We start from the raw sequence: 19571 nt of genomic DNA on the forward strand, positions 1-19571 counted from the left end.
TACAGTCACACTAGGCATCAGTCTGGGAAATACGTAACTGATGGAGGCTGGAAGTTTGAAATGTTTTTGTTCCAGAGGCAACAATTGCTGAGGCTGAAAATTGAATTAGCACTCTACTTGTTTGTCTGTGCTTTCTGAGTAAGACAAATTCAGCTACTCATTAACAGGCAACTTACAGTTTACAGACGATTACACTATTGATGTCTGCAACAAGGCTGTGCTGTACTCATTAGGTGTGCTGGCAATGCAGCCACTTGGCTACATCTGACCACTTTTTTTTTTAGTGACAGACAGATGAACATACTTACATTCTGCATAAATTTAGCCTTTTTCATTTAGTTTTTGGCTATTTAAATTATGTCAAATTTACATCACTTAGCTTTACTGTCTGAATACAATCTGGATAAAGCGGGACTAATTACCGTTAGGAAATATTTATCTTGCGTCTCATTATTTTTCAGAAAAATATGGTAGTGGAATTCAAACAATGAATGAAAATACATTGCTTAAATGTCTGTAATATGATTGTTTTTTGTGCTGAGCCAGTAAAAATGTTCTTGCTGAAAGTGCTTCATCCCTGGCCTACTGGCCATATATCCCAATAGACCATAAATGTTGCTGACAAGACAGCAACATAGTTGAGCCTCTGCATGCACCATCTGAGTGGAAACATAGAGACACAGACGCTTGATATTTATTCACCCGTGACCCTGAAAAACAGCATGTCCAGTTATAGCTACAGTGCATAATAGAGGGAAACAATTCAAATGGTTACAAATGGGTTCAGATGTACTGTATATGACTGTAGGCAAACTGGTGCATTCTAGGTAAAAGCTTCCACTGTGTGAGGAGGAGATGGTAAATAATGGAACAAAGTAATTGCCCTCTGCAGACAATAATACCTTTAGATAAATATTTCAAAAAGGCAAATTGCAGAAGGGTTATAAAAGGTTTTATTGTACTGATGGGATATAGTAAAATCAGACAAATAAAAAGACAGGCAGGAAAATCCGCTCCTGTAAAGAATGAATATTTTACGTGTCCTCAGGTTAAAGGCTTGTATACTGTAGAACAGAGAGTCTGATCTACACCATGTCCTCTGAGGTCAATGGCCAGGGAGAGAGAGAGAGAGAGAGAGAGAGAGAGAGCGAGAGACAGAGTCATAGTGATAAAGGTTAGGGAGGATTGCATTGTACTGTTCAGCTACACTTTGTATGAAAAGATGAATTGATCCATCTGTAAGCAGCACTTAGACCCACTCCTCTGCCCGGTCATTACAGTGGGATAAATCAATATTTAATATCCCCCTCTAACAGCCACACTGAATGATCTTAACCTCTCCTTAATCCCATTTATGTTACCTTTCTAGAATCTTCTTCATGCAAGCTCTCACTATGATAAACTTCCAAACAAGAGACTGGGAGGGGAGCTATTAAAGACCACACCATATTTATGTCAGGTGAGGCGCTTCCTTAAAATATTAATATTCTGAAACTGACCAAAGTGAAAGCTTTTATCTGGGCCATTCAAACCTTTCTAGTCCGTTGGCTTGTTGTATCAGCAAAAGGCTCTCTCCTTCCCTCTCGACTCACCGCTGAATTACAACTGACTGTTCTTTATTGCAGCCAAAGGATGAAGATGATGGGGCAATTCTTTTAGCTGACTTGATAAAGCTCGCCTCTAATTTCACACCGTCCTAATAGGATCAGTGTCACTGAAACTACGAGGTGACAATATCTCACTATGATTTGTACAGGCCAGAGAGTCAGGCATGAGCTCGGTTAAGGTGTCTTTCAGCAAGACTGATTTTGTAATGAAAACAGAAACATTACTACCCGAGGTGATGCTTTTTCAATTAAGGAGATCAGTTCTTTGCGAGAAACACAATACAGGTATGTATGTTGGGTCTCAATGACATCAAATAACTGTAATTATTATGTGGTGTTTCTTTTTTGTGTTGTCAATACTGTAATCTGACTATTGTGCTCATTTCTTAAATAGGATTTCAATGTATGGCCCTTTTATAACTACTTTACATATACGTATCATGCCTGCCGCCCCTCACACACACACACACACACACACACACACACACACACACACACACACACACACACACACACACACACACTGTTTCTTTCTCAATCCCTTAAAAACACATGCTCTCTCCACAGGTGGAAAACAGACAAAAAGTAGATTACAGGTGAGGAGTGACTGACTCTTTTAAGCATCAGATCTTTTTAGGAAAAAAAAGTCATTCTTCTGCTCTGAGATGATTACTTTGGTTGAATGTAGGTTGAGTCCAAAATTCTGAGCAAACAAAACAAAATCGTACAAAAGACTAAACAGAGAGTAAAAAGGTGTTCAGCTCCACCTACTAAGGACAATGTAGCTGTAGGTGTGTGCTGCCTGTAGAGAATGGCATTGTTACTGCTTTCATGTCCTGGCAGATTTCACTGCTTGGTTGGCCACAGGCTCACCTTAGTTGTTAGGCAGGGTGGCAGCTGCACCAGCTCCTGTGACGGAGAATGATAAAAGGGTGCCTGCGTGCTCATGCTAAAAGCCTCACGCATGTTGTAACTAAACAAAGAAAGCCCCCCCCCAAAAAGGATTAAATACAGCTTATAAGTGATTTTGGTGCTAAGTGATGTGGCTGTTGTTCTGTTTAAATTTAGGGACAGTTATGACAGCTGTTTCTCAGTACAAAAATGAGATTATGGGTTGATTCCTTATTGTAAAGACCTTTTTTGTTCAGGCTTGTGAGGGGGTAAGTGCAGGAGACGCTCCCTCTGTCCTCTCTGTGGGCTGCACCAATTTATTTACTTCACTTCAGTAAAAGCATAGTTGATTGCCACCTGCATAGACAGTGATCTCTTCCAAACACCAAATTAGAGGGAAATCAAAATAGATATTCATTGACTTTTTTACATATACATTGACCTAGTTGAGGCTGTTGGTTGAAAGTGTCAGGTGCTGAAATATTAATGAGCATCGCTCCCAGTTTCTGCCTGCTCCTCACAGCCAACTGGCAACATGGCATCAAGCTGAAGAGAGGAGGACAGCTTTTTTCTTTCCTTGATTGACTCATCGATTGAAGATATTTTTAAAGGGAATCCCTGGGAGTGTGTGCTCCTGGTACAAAGCAGCCCCATCCCGTGTCAGGGGACGGAGAGGCCTGCAAGTCGGCTTTAATTGGGCAAAGACTTCAGAGTCTTCTTAACCCACACCGGGCACTGCCATGGCCTGTCACGGCCCTCACACCAACATCAACAACGCAGACGCCTCTTAACACGCACACACAAACATATTCATGCTAATTTGAGTAAATATATCATGTACACACTAAACTATGCCAGCTCTTATCAATACGACCACCCTGGACGTGGATTAAAGAAAATTACTAGTCTTAAGAATTACTTGTGTATCAAAATCACCATGTTCCACTTTCTTGAATACTTTCTTTCCTCCACTACTTGCATGGAGAGCTCAACACTTTTGTGCTCAAGTGCTATTTTTTTTTTTTTTTTTGCTTTATGGAAAAACCTTGCAACAGAGAAGACATGAATGAAGGATAAAGGAGAGACAGACTATGACACTAGTCCTCACCTTGTCAACTCTGCAGTTGTTGAGGCCCACTGAACTGAGGGCAGACAGCTTTGCCTCCATGCCCTGCTGGTGATGCTGCAGCTGTTCCCTCTGGATCTGCTCCCTCATTTTCCGAGCCTCCTGGATGGCCTTCATCACTGTGTCCTGGTCCCCAAACAACGCGGTCGAGTTTAGGCTGGACAGAATATCTGTGTGCACAGACAGCGGAGCGAAATTAGTCTGCCAGAACTCACAGTGCCAAAAAAGAAAATCAACTTCTCACATCATGATGACATTGCCATTTATTTGTGACACGTGTAGTACCGAAATAAAGTAGATCTGTATTCATGTTTGAGGTGGAGACACTTTGACGTCTTACCCAGAGATGAACCTCGGCCTAGGCCTCCTCCAAGTGGGCTGGGGATACCACCCTTGCCCATGAAGCTGTTGGGGCTGCTTTTAAGGCCGGAGAACAGGTTTTGTGTCGGGGATGTAGGAGACTTGAGCAGTTCTGTCGTCTTTGGCCGAGCAGACAGGTTGAGAGGCTGTGTTCCCTCCTCCTACAGCAGCAGAGATAGGAGTATGAGAGAAGACAGATGTGAATGGGTTCCCTCCACCTCCTCCTTCCAGAGGAGCTCTGGATTCCCAGACAGCACAGTTCTCCTCTGTTTCTGGTTAATTATAGGATCCCTATCCTGACCCACACCTCCTCCCTGACTCCTCTCCTCTCCTCTCCTCTCCTCTCCTCTCCTCTCCTCTCCTCTCCTCTCCTCTCCTCTCCTCTCCTCTCCTCTCCTCTCCTCTCCTCTCCTCTCCTCTCCTCCCCTCTCCTCAGGAGCTGTGCCACTGCGATCTTCCTCACAGTTGCCCAGCGCCTTTGTTCACACTAATTAAGGCAGATTCTGTCTCTCTGTACATCTTCATCTGTTCTCCCTCTCCTCCTCCCTACTCTCTGTGTCTGCACTCTGGTTCGAAGAATAAATAATGACCAGATAACGGCAGTGCCAATGATCAAAGACAGCTGTTCCATTCATCAGATGTCGACTTACATTATCTACTTCATTAACTTGTTTTATAATTTCATTCCTCATTTGTGCATACTTGGTTTTTATCATATGCTTTGATATGCCTATTCCACAAAAATACGATATGTAGCGTGGTTTTCAGATGAAGTCAGAAGAGGATGCATTTGTCTGGGGCTGTATTTGCTGATCTGGTTTCATCCTTTAGACCAGTAAGTGATGAGAGATGAAGAGCAATATTCTCCACATTGTCATTCTCAACATGTTATCTAATGGGACTGGGATAAATCTATGTATATCGTTAGAGTTCAATGTAATAAAAGTAAAATATCATCAGCGCATATTTATTTATTTTATCACCTTAAACATCCCAAGAGAGTGCACAAACATCCCTTAGTTCAGCAAAATCAATATGCAATTGTTTAAATACAATAAATACAAAGTGATTATGAATAGAAACAATTCAAACATTTGCCTCCCTGGAGAAAAATGTCACTTTGCACCAAATAGATCGCCCTGTGTACACAGCAGTCTCTCTAAATCAGATTAAGGCTCATGCTGTCGTTAACAGTATTTTTCAAAGCCCAAGTGTCTCCTTGTCCAAACATATGGCTGAAGCATAGACTGCCCCAAGGCCTTGTTATTGCTGTGCCAATAACAGTTTGTCATGCAGTGAAGCTGAAAACAGACAAACAAAACTGAAGGCAATCTGATTCCTCTGGACTGTGGACAGAGATGGGAGGATGCCAGTATGTGTTTGCCATCCATTTAGTTACGTATGATTCATTTCATTTAAAGTTGGGATATTTGGCAGTATTTGTAATATTTTGACTTGAATTGGTGTTGTATTAATATCGGCCTAATTGACTTCCATCTACTCTGATAAACAGAAAATTGTACTCGCATGATGAAATTAGTGTCGAGTTAGTTTGATGGAAATTCCAGGAGGCGGGGGACCTGAACGTGTGTGTGTGTGTGTGTGTGTGTGTGTGTGTGTGTGTGTGTGTGTGTGTGTGTGTGTGTGTGTGTGTGTGTGTGTGTGTGTGTGTGTGTGTGTGTGTGTGTGAGACCAGAGAGCTTGGAGTGCTTCCTTACTATTTCAAGACATGATTTATGGTCCTTCTCCATTGTGATATTATTAAGCTAAACTACTTCAAATGGCCGTATGTTTCTGATTATGGTCTTAGTGAGTGGCAATGATGTATGTGGCCTTTTCCTTTGCATGGAGGTCTAGTGGAGTCATGCCATACAGCAGCTGAAAACACTTCCTGCATTTGGTTTGTTTACAAGGCGGAAAAAAGTTCTTTTCTACCTTTTGCTTCACTTTTGTGAGCAGTTGCATAGCAGTGTTGTAATGGTTTTGTTCCATTTTGGGTACAAAAAAAGAAGAAAAGATGTTTCATTGTGAAAAAAGAAAAAAAAAATACATGTGTTTCACAAATTACTGGCTTGGAGCTGCCATAGCTATAGCAACCATGTCCACAGAGTTCTGGTTAAGAGAGAGGGCCTTGTTAAAGCCCCAGAGATTGATGGCCTGTTAGAGGCTGGGCTCACCACTGGCCGGCTGTAACACTGAAGTAGTGAACATTGTAGGTGCTGGTTTATTCAGACAACACCGGCTAGGCGATGCTAGGTCAAGTGCCACTCAAGGCCTGGGCTGGTGGAGGGACTGCATGAAGGAGTTGAGAGTTGTACCTTGACTTGAGTGATGGGGCTGGAGGAACTCTTGTCATTCTTCAGAGATGAGGGAGAAATGGGCCCACTTGCATTGAGGGGCTGGGGGAGAGGAGGCATCTTGGCTCCAGGAGAAACCTGCATGCTGGCAAGCTGGGCGGCATACAGTTGCTGCAGGGAGGTAGAGAAACCCGCAAGGCGTTAACATCCAAATCCAGAAAACATTCAAAGTTTTATATTCTGTCTTTTCCTCTCCCTAGAACTCTCTCTGCTTCTGTGTCTGCCTTCATCTCCCCTCTCTCTCTTTTACGTCTTTCCTCTCTTTCCATGAGGCTGGCAGAGAACCTCCATCAAAGGTCTTAACTGTATTTCAAAGGCTGAACCCAGAGAGAGACAGCAGTCTTAAAAACCACACAGAGATGGCATTCATTCAAAATACTTGGAGCCCCTATTTTCCACTCATCATAGAGAAAAGTTTGCCGACTGGATGCAAGTGTGTTAGCAAAGATCTCTCATTTCTCTCGATCGACACAACTTCCTATTGAAGTTTCTGGCCTGTGATTTGTCTCCATGCAGCCTTGTGAGACGGTCCCACTCCACACCCAACCTCTGTTGGACTGCCATCACAGAATATGTTAAACACACGCATTATTAAGGCTTAGAAACCTGTACAAAGAACACTGATGTAATCACTTTTATTTTCCTTGGTGTTAAATCAGTGAGGTTTCCAACTGCTGGTGACGTTACCACACGAGAGTGTGGTTCAAATGAGTGCTCACCAACAGTTGTGCCTCAGACAGGGCTGAACTCTGAAAGCTCAAATTAAATTACACCACTGGACTGATTATGTGGAATCAGTGGTTGAATAGATGAGAGGTTGGAAGTATTTAAAAAAGAAAAGAAAAAAGTGAGCCACCGATTGATAATTGTCTGATGGATTCAAATTATAGACAATAATTTATTTTTTATCCTGGATAAAGTTACAGGTTAATGTTGTGACATCAAGTTAGGCATTTACTTTTTTTATATCATTAAAACCTGAATTAAATAATATGACAGTACGTTAACTAAATTATTATTGATGTGCTTCTTTGTCTGTGCCTACAGAGCTCAGCACTCACGGACTGCTGACACTTCTTTCCATCCCTGGTCTGCATTGATTGGCCACCAGGTATGTGATGAAATTGGGTTTTGTCTCATGCTGCAAATGGCAGGGGTCTGTCAAATAGAGCTACTGTCTGAGAAAATGAGAAAATGTGTTACTCCACGTAGCCTTAGACCTCACCTCATCAGACAGATAGCTCCCCTAACTCCCCCACTGCCTTCCTGTCGTCAGACTAGGTAACCCTTATGGCTTGTTGTGTTATTCAGTCAGATGGTGCTGTCAGGGAGAATCTAGTTTCTCTTCCGTTGGCCAATCAGCAAACCTTGTCTCATTTCCTGGTTCGACTGGCCACATACAGACTTCATTTGTGCGGATGGGGAAAAAAAGCAACGCGGCCCCACTGTCCTCACCTTTGGCAGTTTAAATGAAGGCTAAAGCCAAACAAAGCACTTTATGGCCATTCACGTATCTCCAGATATAAACACATATGTGCTCCTGCAAGAAACTTTCTCGTTGCCACATACAGGGCAGTACAAAAGGTCCATTCTTCCAGAGGACCTGGGGATAACAACAGCACATAGGCAGCGGAAATGACAGACTGATTATGTTCCCACAATGATAGCACTGCCTCCACCTCCCTCACAAACAGCCTTTTGTCTCCAACAGGATCGGACACAGGAGCGGACCTACCTTTATTTTCTTCTCATCTGAGGTAGACTTAGTTAATGTCAGTGGTAAAGGCTCTCTGTGTCTGTGTGTGGGTGAGGTGGGTGGTGGGGTTAGAAAAAGAGCGACAGGAGTCTCCATTCACTGCCTGTCACTCCAGGCTATATGGAAGAGTCCTAGTGGAAGAGTCTGTTGGACAGATGTTTGCTAACAGGCCTGTTGATGGGCATGCCCCTGACCTTGAGTGGGAAGAACTTTATTCTCCCGGAAAAATAACATAATTAGACTTTGCCTCAAATTGCACACAGTCGGGATGCCAACACTGATTAGCAGGTCAGTGCCATGGGGTGAGAAGCAATGGTTACCCGTGTAACCAGGAACACTCCAAGAACCAAAGAACAATAAATACAATCAAGGGGAAATATGGATGAAAGTTGTGTTACTCTGTACACTTTTCAAGGACAATTGGAAAAATGTCTGTGTTCAATGTGTGAAGCCTGGAAGCTTTTGCTTTGCATTTTAGACCGTTTTATTTACATTAAAAAATTAACTAAACAAAAACCGTGAATTTATAGTGGATTACAGAATTGTTTGGAAACTGGAAACTTCCTTAAGTTAGAAACAACAACCTCGTAAAACAGTACAGGACGTTGTCAGTATAATGAGCTGTGGGGTGTCAGAGGGATGATGCTTTCTGCTAAGGCTGGTCTCCCTAAGCAGAAGACATCTGCCAGCTTCCCTCAGTTGACTTTCTCACATCTAATAGCCCCTTCTTCATATCTACTTGCCAGGTGGGGGCAGCAAAAGGTTCATGGTAATGAGGGTCAGGCTGAAAGTCAAAGCTCCAACTCTGGGGAACTGGAGGAGTAGGTGAAAGCCTTGGTGGAGCTCGGGACCCTTCTGTTTCTCTTCATTTTCCTCCTCTACACTCTTAAACACTTGTTGCTTCTCTTTATTTGATCAGACACACACCTTCCAGGACTTTATAATAAGTCTGTTTTTAAAAAGCAATAGCGCAGGTCAGTATGATGGAAGAAAATAGCAAAATTAACATCATGGCTATTGAGGTTGTAAACTGGCAAAATATAAATATATGCCTGAATATTATGTTTTCTCTTAGCTTGAAGGCAGAACCAACTACATGTCATTTGCCATTATTAGAAATGTGCTCGTTCAACGTACTCGTAACATTATACAGTATGTGTAAACGGTACAATTTCTTAATGCTGAAACAACACATAAATGAGAAGGTCTTTCTTCTGACCCCATCATTCCTCGTTTCCCAGTAGAGCAAAGCAGATCTCAGCAAGCATAGATTCAAAGTGAGAGCAACACGCCCAAGGTCAGCCTGTTAGCCTCTGGTAATTAAAAACAAGCCCTTGGAGGCAGCACAGGTTAAACGGGGAGGTTCACTTTGCAGCCTGCGACATTAAACTGAGATTACACACACTGCTGATGATGTTAGACATCTCACAAGTATGATATGCAATCAAGATGGGCAGCCTCTGTTTGTTTGGTGAAATGATAAAAGCTGATACTATAGCTCAATAAACATTAAAAAAAAATTAAAAAAATCAATTATAGGAATTTGTCCTTCTGCACACACGTTTGCATATGCCTTCTCTGATGAAAAAAACCTCCATTTCTTTCTTTTTTTTTTTTTAAATAAAGGCAGAGTGCCAGCATAGCAATATGTGCCAACAAATACAGTGGCAGATATTTGTCAGATTTGTAGCTGCCAGCAGTATCGGTACATTGCACATTTTTACAACTGTGGCCTGCAAAAGCATAAACATAAAGACAGAAAAAAAATGCCTTGAAACCACAACACTTTACAGCACCAACTTCTTCCTTTATATGTGGTAAGAATGATCTAATGGCCACACTGTCTTAGACAGACTCTTCATCTCTTTGTGTCTGTTTGTCAGTGTCTCATTCACCTCTGCCTGGCATGGGCACTGAGCACTGGACTGAATATGAGGGCATTAACTGTGCTTCAGTGCACCACACCATTTAAAAGGCAGCACAGCGCCAGCCCCGTTTGCCACAAGGCTTGTACAGGCTCATTGCCCAGGGCGACCATGCAGGCTGACCCAGGCTAGACCCAGATGTCAAGAGTGGAGGAAGGCGCGTCCTGGTGCACTGTGCCGATGCTTTCCAGTATGGCTCAACATCTGTCTCATCATGCTGGCACCCAACCTGCTCTGCTCGAACCCCTCCTCCTTCCCCTTGCTTTGCTCTGTGTCTCTATCTTATAACTGCTGTATATATATATATATATATATTAAATTTATAATAAAAAAAAAATTAAAAAAAGAATTTCGTCCTTCTCTCTCAGTTTCTCTTTGGCATATACGCACACAATCCCAGTCTATCTTGTGTAAGTGTGGGTGTGGGTACTCCAGGCCCAGGGGCCCCAGAGCCAGCCCTCCCATTCACTGCTGCTGACTGCATTATCAACCCTATCTGTCCATCTGTCCCTCTGTTCACCACTGCCTCCATCCAGCTGCTCACCTAGCCGTCCTATTAGCCAGACTTCCACACACTCTAGCATTGCTGCACTGCTCTGGGTTACCTTCAAAGACCGAGCTCCTTTGCTCATAAACACAGAAACAGCTGCTCTCTACAGTACGTCTGCTCTCTCTTTCCCCCCTCCTCCTCCTCTGCCTCTCTTTCAAAGTCAAAAGTGCTTCACTTGTTAATGATAGAAGCCATTTCTTCACATCTGTACTACACAGGCATTTACATCCAAACAAAAGATAATGTGCGGTTTGCTGCTCTCCCACTTTCTTCCTGTTTGTCCCTGACTGTGTAACACTCTTTCTTATCACCGTGGCCGTCTAAGCATGCGAGTACTCCTTCAGATACGTCTGTCTGCCTTGAGATCTGGTTCGGGTTGTCACTAAGCATATGGGCTGCTTTTCATCTTTACAGTGGGAGCGTGTGCCGAGGCTGGGCCCAGGTTTAGCTTGGGCCTAGAGAGATGCCGTAGCAAATGCAGCGAAATGTAATTGCGGCGTTACGTCTTATCTCAAGCAGTTGGACTTGCACTACTGTAAAACGTGGGGATGTCATGGGCCTGGACAATTCAGGGAGGGGGAAAAAGGCAAGAGAAACACGAGAGAATAAGAGAGAAAAAAGGAGGACGAGGGTAATTGAGAGAGAAATACAGAAACTAAGATACTTAGAGATGGTTTAAGATGTGGATGGGAAATTGGAAAAGCAAGACACGGAGACAGCAGGAGATAGAAAATGGAGCTTTGACTGAGTGAAAGCAGAGGGTTTATATTTGTTTAGTCCAACAGTGATGCTACATACAGAGAACCCAGATGTTCTGTTTTATCCAATAATGCTTTCTTTAAAATGGTTTTAACTCTAAGTCTGCTCCTGGTGATAAATAAACAGGACTTTCACAAAGGTTGTCCTACTGTTCACTGGTTCTGTAAAAAAGACAGGTGATATATATTAAGTTTATTTCCTCCTTAAGTAAATAGTTTTTCACAACTGCAAGGAATAGTGGACAAACAGCAAATTAAATGCTATCCCAAATAGAAAATTCTTTTGTGGAATTAAGGAAATTCCCTTCTTGTCTGTTCAGTCAATTGAATATAGTAGGTGTCCGGACAGATTGGGGTACAATCTGAGCACAATTTCCTCTGTTAGGTGAGATGTGTCAGTTGTAATCAGTGAAGGACAGGCAGGGATGGAGCCATTGTTTCCTGCTGGTCTTGGGCTCATCCCGGCTCTGTGTGGGCACTAATGAAGAGGGGCATGTCGCGCTGGGATAGTTTACCCACCTCCTCTCCTGTGAGTTGCGGACCAGAGCCAATCTGTCAGGAAAACATTGAGTGAAATTGCCCCGTGGTACAGCAAAGCCTGGTGACAGCCACTTGCAGTCTGCCAGCCCACCAGAGTGATGCTACCACCCTGTATTGACAAGCAAATTACAGTCTCCCAACACTCAAACGCATCCTGGAAGATTCATTTACATCCATCAGCTGTAAGCCTTTGTTACCTTGTTGGGTTTTCTTCTCTTGGAGAGAAAGGGCGGGGAATGGGGGAGGATCCCAGACTGTTATGACAGAGAAGATTGTGAAGAGGCTGCGGGGGCGACATTAAGACTGACGGAGCGGCTAGCCTCTCCGGCTGGATGGCTGATCACATTACCTCTGCAGCATTGTGGGAATTAATTCTACCAATAAGATAATTTTTTAAGGTTCATATATTGCACAATCTAAACTGAGTAAATTGGTGAAAATTATACCTTGCCATGCAGCTGACAGGGAGAGATATTTTAATTGAGGGGAGCAGCCTATTCAGCCATATGTGTGTGGGATTTTGCATCTGTGTGTGTGTGAAGATAAACAATGAGTTTGGAGGTGAAAACTAGAACATTTTAGGACAGTTCAAAGGACAGTTAATGGAGAATTGTGCTTGATAACGCATAAAATATAAATTCAGCAAAACAATAAGTAACAAATATTTGCAGGGCGGCCTTAAATCACCTCATTTTATTCTATCGTTAAATCATGTTTTTGTTTTTGTTTTTTTCACAAATTGCATCATACTGCATATAATGTGTTTATTTCAAAGTAGCTGTCACATTTCATACATTCAGCCACTGTTATTTCTCTGCTCTAATTTGAAGACAAAGCGTGTGCTTACTTTGTTTATAGTGAAACCTGAATAACCACTTCTCTTACTGTGCTGTGAGCTTCTGGTTGTTTATGGGAGGAACCGTTTCTTTTGAACTCATTTATCTTTTTCTTAAAAACATGTATGTATTTATGTACACTTTTCAGGAGTTTAATTTTGAAGTAGAAGGAGGGTGCAGGTGCTATTAGAGCTCCACAAGGCAGGAACAACTTAAACTTAATTCCATGTCTGATGTTTTTAATCATACCAGGCTCCCAGTGCTTTGTAGAGGAAGTGGTGGCGGTCACATGGTTTGTTGATCTCAGCTATGTAGAAAAGGGCATGTTTGACTTGCCTGACTGTTTTAAGGGGATCTCTATGCAGGGTAAATAGCAGCCAGCAGGCGGAATATGTGACAGGCTGACAGACTGCAATTAATGGAAAATGCACCTCTTTTTGTTTACTGTGTTCTGTAAAGGTCAGCCGAGTCATGGTCTTGGAGGCACTGTTTTTGCCCATTCCCAGGGTTAGATACATAATCAGAATTAATGACTCTAGCCCCGTCTCCCCTTCTCACCCCAACCTTCAGATATATGACTGTCTCATCTGACCTCATACACCCCTATAAATAGACTGAGCATGCCTGTCTGAACTAACACTTCTTTCCAGTGAACTTCACTACGATACAAAAACCCAGCGATACATACACCCTCCACAAATGCACCCTCAATTTTCGTACTTTTCCAGACACAAGTCTTCAGACATGAGCAGATTCATTGAACACCTCACATGCTTCTGATAGCTCTTCTCATGGCTGCATAATGACGCGCAGCTCTTCGCAGCCAGCTGCATACATTGTGAGAACTTGCCAAGGCTCATTAACGCTGACAGTAGTAGCCTCTGAAGGACAAATGGCACATATATCAGTGTGCAAAGAGTTTCCCGCTTAATCTTGTCATACTTCTCTCTGCTGTTGAGCAATACATGTTGCAGCTACAGAATACCTTTCTGCTCTTGTTGACAACGCAGCAGCGGCTACTTAGCCACACGTTAGGAGAGATACTCTTTGATTCTTTGTTTGCTTCTTTTGTTTCCAACAAACAGTACTGATTTCTGGCTTCAAACGGATGTAAGCTCTACAGATCTGCAAAGGAGAAGCAACACGCAGCAATGCCACCTAAACACACCGCATGGTTGTTTTTCTGAATCCGATTGCTATTTGTAGATATTAATGTAAATACAGCAAAAGTCAGTACAAAGACAGCTAGGCAATCATCACTGATTTGGAAACAAAGCTCATGAGAAGCTCTTGGAACAGTAGTATTTATAACAGCAAATATTTGAAGGATAGAATGCAGATAATTATCTACATTAAACACTATGGCCTCAGGTTAAGCCCTGACCTGGGTTCAGCTCTTTTAAATGCTGTGTGAGAAAAGTCCTGGAGGAGCCCGCAGGGCTCTAAGCCTATCTCTACATCGACTGTGGCTTTGTTTTAGGAAGTTATTAAGCTTTTTTTTTTTTTTTAATTACAGGCGTATTCAAATTACCCTGATTTCCATCCATTCTTTCTTCTTAATTGTTTTTGTCACAGAGATAACATAAACAGAACAGTGCTTCTGCATGATTAAAGCAATAAGAAGAACATTCTTACTCAATTGTCTTCTGATGAATCCACTGTCAGGCGATTAAGGCAACCAAAGTGATTCTCCTTCTCTCTAATAACTATTATCTTCCTAACTCCTCTGTCTGGCAGAGCTAGTGGGGATAAATCCTCTATAAAATGAGATAAATTACATATGTAAGGTGATAAGCGTGTGTGAGCTGGGGGCCTCCAGGATTATTTAGTGTGTAGCTCATTACTTAGCGTACAGCTGCTTAGCCATCCTTTCTGCCCTGAGCTTGGCGAGCGTCCCTAACATTCTTTGTCATATAACTGTACATACCTGAAGCTGGAGGGGGCTGAGTCCTGACGCTGCTGCAGCTGCCATCGTGGATGGAATGAACTGCACTGGGTAGTTATCACCTGTCAGAGAGAGAGAGAAAACAATGCAAACAGGTTCAGACAATGAGCCGGCCCACAGCGACTTAGCAAGTGCCAACATGGATTCTGGGCCCTCGACTACTTTTGCCACGGCAATGTGGCACATTGCAAGCCCTCGGCTTCAAGCCCAAACATCTGCATTAACAAAAGGCTGAGGTGGTTTGACTGGAGCTGGATTACGTAAGAACGTTCCAGACCATTCCCTCCTCACTCCACCTGCACACTACTCATATCATGACAACTGTAACTAACACATAGGAGTTCTTTTAAGGTTTATTGTGTGTGTGTGTGTGTGTGTGTGTGTGTGTGTGTGTGTGTGTGTGTGTGTGTGTGTGTGTGTGTGTGTGTGTGTGTGTGTGTGTGTGTGTGTGTGTGCGCGCGCGCGTGCGTGTGCTTTGATTAAATGTTAAACATTTTCCTGGTATTCAGTTAGCGATTATGTAAAAGGCAGGCATGTTCTCTCAGGCACTTCACACAGCTGTAGACTTGTCTGGCTATTGTTCAGGACAACAATGTTGTTTTGTGAGTGATAGATTTGGCAGCACAGTGAAAACACTTGTATGTAAACTGGTTAGAACAAGTGTGCAGTCACAATAACAAGGGTAAAAAAACAAAACACACACATTCTTATCTTGCATATCACTGTGATCAAGCAAGGAGAAACTGGTCTCCAAATAGCAGCACCATTCATTACTATTCACTACTGTTGGCCTGCCATCAGCACGTTTGTCAGACAGGGATATAAAAACGGCTGCAGTATGAGTGATATCTATGGGGGTGCAGAAGCTTTTACACACTCAACCTAGTGTGTTGAGACGGACAGAACATCCCCAGTGAGACGGGGCAGCACAGCATTCAGAGAGGGGAGGTTGGTTTGAGGCATGTGTCTGAAGGAGGGTAGGCAGGGGTGCACAGTGGGAGTGGGGAGGGGTAGTTGGCCTTCGCTCAGACCCCACTTCTGCCCGTCACTTCTCCTCACAAACATATGGAGCCATTAAGCCACAGACAAGGTAAATGTATACACCTTCTCTTTCACTTTGCCCTCGTCCACTCGCCTCACTTTGCAATCTTGTACAGCACAGCACAATGTGATACAGGCCATGGAAATTCAATCCCCATTTAGTAGCAAATAAAATCACACAGCAGAAGTGGTTTCAAATAGTGCTATGTTGGGTGAATGGGGGGTGGCTGTGGTTATTTCTACACCTCCTCTTTTCGGTATCGCTTTCTTCCTGTCTCGTTTGCTCTGCTGTGTGTGACGTCGGATTTGAGGATAATAAATGGCTGAATGTCTTTAGATGTCATGTGAAACCTGGGGAGGGTCATGCGCTACACTATGATGGCTCTGGGGTCTCAGGCTCCAAGGTCTAGGTCTTGGTTGCACCCAGTCTGTGTCGAGGCACCAGACTCCAGCAAAATGGGCGCTGGGCCAGGTTAGCGTCACTCATGGCTCTTTTTTTTTTTTTTTTTTTAACTGGCCATGGCTGGTTCCTAAATGCTAAAGCAGGGGGAGTCGTGCAGGTGACGCCATGATCACAACAGGCTATATTTCCCTGCTCATGTGGTGCTCTGAAATATAAGTCATAGATTTGCTGAGGGTTGACAGACATAGCTCAAAGCTTTCTAAGGGCAGATCAAATGATGACGAGTGAACTTTATGACTGCAGCCTTCAAACTTGATCATCTCTTTTACATTTCCTATAATTATCAAAGCTGCTGACAGTATAACAGGCTTACATGCAAATACATATACGTGTATAGGATCTTCTAGGTTTAAGAGTTGCATTCTATGCAGTAAAAAAAACGTATTAAACTTAATTTATTATTTGGAGTATATTAAGAAAGAAAACATGTTGTCCAACTTGAATGGCACACTGTTAGAGAACAGTTTAAATGGGACAACTAATAAGATCAAATGAAATAGCATGAGGAAACTATCAAGTGTCAGCAGGATGTCTATGAGGAAGTCAGGCAGAGGACTATGGGGTCGTTCTGCAGGTCCATTAGAGGCACCTCAGACTGAATGATGCCAAGATCTGTGTAAACAGTGCGAATAGACCGGGATGTCCAACTTGAATCTATTTGTTTAAAAGACGAGTTGGTGTTTCGATGGCTGTGCCTGTCTACCATACAGCACCAGGCCATTGAGCACAGCCAGTGGATGGGGGTGATGACTTACCACCATGGTGCCAGAATGACTGTTGCCATGTGAGCACCACAGGGTTGGGGGTCATAAGCAGTGGTCCCTGGGCGCTGTCTCATAATGATAACATCAGATTAGTGTGCCTTAGTCTTGGAAGTGAATGCTCGGCCACTCACTTCATGGAGAAAGGACACAGCAGCATCCTGTATACCCTGCAGGTAGTGATGATAACATTGTACTCTCTGGGTGTATTGTGGATATTGTGTTGGACGGGGAGAACTAATAAAGCCTTTGAAAATACCTCTCCGTACTACAAGAGTCATTTTCAGACCCCCTTTGCTGTTCCTTCATGAGCTCATGAATTATGCAGGAACCATACAAATGGTGACCCCTGACCATGATTCCATAATAGCTCCTGTTATTTGAACTAAAACATTTTCTGTGTCAAACCTATTGCGGAAAGCACACTGGTAAAAGACTCCGCCTCAGGCACTTTCTTTAAGCTGTCATGGCTCCATAGTTCCAAAATAGCTGACTTTCTTTTTTATCCTGTGGTTTTATAGTTAATTCATTAACTGCACTACCACACCTTTTAATGTTGTGTTGCGAAGCTGCTGACTTCCCCGTGTTTGTTTTTCTGTTTCCAGTCGTCCTCCTTGTTCTCCTTGTTTCACAACAGACACGGACACTTTCCCTTTCCTAGCTGACTCATAAATATTTTTTCTCTCTAACAATGAGGCTTTCATCAAAAAAACACTGCCTTTTTGTATTAATACATGTGGGAGTTAAAATAAGAAGAATTATTCTTTGTGGACAAATTTAGTTTAATTTGATTAAATATCTAATGCACACACATGAGAATTGCTTGGGCCTGGGACCAAGTTGGCCTTGTAATGTGGAAGGTTTTGCATGGAGTAACTTAGGTCATGGATCTTTTTGTTCTATTTTGTATAAATACAGCAGTATATGGCGTCTCATGTTTTCGTTTTCACCAGTATAAGGGGGTGTACAAGGTTACTGCTTTGGCAGGGCATCAGTCAACATGTTGCAACAATATTTTAAAAACACCTTTAGAATTTTGAGGGTGGTAGAGCCTCTTTTATACTCGATCCAAAAGACAAAGGGAGAGAATGTGGCGTGCTGTTACAGGCAATGAAAACAGTAGTTTGTGCAGGAAAGCCTGTTCTTACATCATCCACTAACTATCCACCTTATAATTGTACTTTAGTAACTTAATTTTATTTAGGGAGTAAGTAAGGGAGTTGCTTTTTATGCGTATAACAATAGGAATACTTTTCATGCAGGGTTTATCTCCTGTGTTATTGGATCTCTAACAGTGGATACTTGAAAAACGATTATAGCCAGCACACCCCTGAAAGATACTTTCATGTTGACGACATGTTTACATTCCTCTGCTTCTCTACCCATATCTATTGTTCCACATGCACTAGAACATTCCCAGGCCTTGCTCTCAAATCCAAGTCCGGACAGAGCAGAACATGCCAGGAGCCTCAAGTGTTAATCAAGCATTTATTTGTTGTCTTCATTTGTCATGCAAGTCTAACTACTATAAGATAAAAAAAATTTAATTACAAATGAAAGTGTAAGGGAAAAAGAAAGCGTAAGCTGGAAGAAAGGGAGGAGAAAATGACAAAAAGACTTGATTTACAAGCATACCTGGCTTATAAGACATTCCTGGAGGGAAGAGAAAGCCTTGCTGGGCGGCAGCGGCTGCTGCTAGAGTGCGTTGGTCGTGTGGAAAAATGGGGATCATGAGCGGAGGCATGTGACCCTGGACCTGCTGAACAGATAGGAGGCAGAGATCAGAGAGAGGCCTAAGCATAGGCATGATACACAGCAACACAGAGCGCACTCAGGGGGAGGCCAGATCACAGCTCCTGCTAACGCGTGCTGACAGGAGGCTCTGCGGCAAAGACGGCTCTCGTGTGTTCACACAATACCTGGCCGAGCTACGCCTGTTCTTAATCCAAGCCACAATTTCACCTCGGTACATCAAAGGCCCGGCATACACACATTGTTCCAGCATCAGTTAGAGGAAGTGACATGCAGGACAGAGAGCAGAGGGGCACAGTAGGATCATATGGCTTCTGTGGAGAAGTACTGTACGTGTTGAAAAAAGCATTCACCGTCACCTTGGCTGTTGCAGTAGATGCAACATGTCAGCAAGAGGATTGTTGAATGTATCACACAGGTGCAGAGACAGAACTGATCAGCAAGTACATGCATGAACACCCACGTACACGCTCCCCTCAAGGGGAGATCAATTACTCACATAATCTTGGATGATCATTTATTTAGGTGATAAAAGCCTAAAGACAATCCAGTAATTTACTCCAACTGTTTTCAGCGGAGGAAAAATAGCAGGCAGTTGAAAGGTGCTTGCTGTATTTCATTTTAATGTCATTCTCTCTCTGTGTTCCATTCACATATTAACCTTCACCATCCAGCCTGTTGCTCACTTGCCTTCTGGGAATATCAACCCAAACTCCCTGCATTTGTATGTCAAGGGTGGGTGAGTAGCTTATGTCTCCAAAGTGGAGTGTGGGGGTTTGCACACATGTTGCAAGTCCAATTTTACTGTCATTCTCTGCTTCCTGAAACGCTATGATAGGGAGCAGCCTGGCTACTATGGGCCTGTGAGGGTTAATCTAGCACAGAGCCAGATCACCTCAGGGG

General features: G+C 43.0%; 1 protein-coding gene across 4 annotated transcripts in view; it reads right to left on the reverse strand.

Annotated features, from left to right (window-relative positions):
• The window catches only part of sox6 (SRY-box transcription factor 6), a 137378-nt gene that overhangs the window by 22308 nt on the left and 95499 nt on the right, over nucleotides 1-19571 (reverse strand). For 3 of the 4 annotated variants that reach the window (XM_069697600.1, XM_069697603.1, XM_069697599.1), the window contains 5 exons: nucleotides 18552-18675; nucleotides 14634-14713; nucleotides 6303-6452; nucleotides 3965-4145; nucleotides 3607-3794 (listed from right to left, as the gene is read on the reverse strand). In XM_069697600.1, coding sequence (XP_069553701.1) covers nucleotides 3607-3794; nucleotides 3965-4145; nucleotides 6303-6452; nucleotides 14634-14713; nucleotides 18552-18675 — 723 coding nt within the window. The remainder of the gene's footprint in view (nucleotides 1-3606; nucleotides 3795-3964; nucleotides 4146-6302; nucleotides 6453-14633; nucleotides 14714-18551; nucleotides 18676-19571) is intronic. The other variant, XM_069697602.1, reaches the window with a different exon arrangement.

The sequence above is a fragment of the Brachyistius frenatus genome, unplaced genomic scaffold (genome assembly GCF_029030835.1).
Source record: "Brachyistius frenatus isolate BFR_SWC_R1_liver_20210118 unplaced genomic scaffold, ASM2903083v1 Contig_24, whole genome shotgun sequence".
In the NCBI taxonomy this organism is placed as follows: domain Eukaryota; kingdom Metazoa; phylum Chordata; class Actinopteri; family Embiotocidae; genus Brachyistius; species Brachyistius frenatus.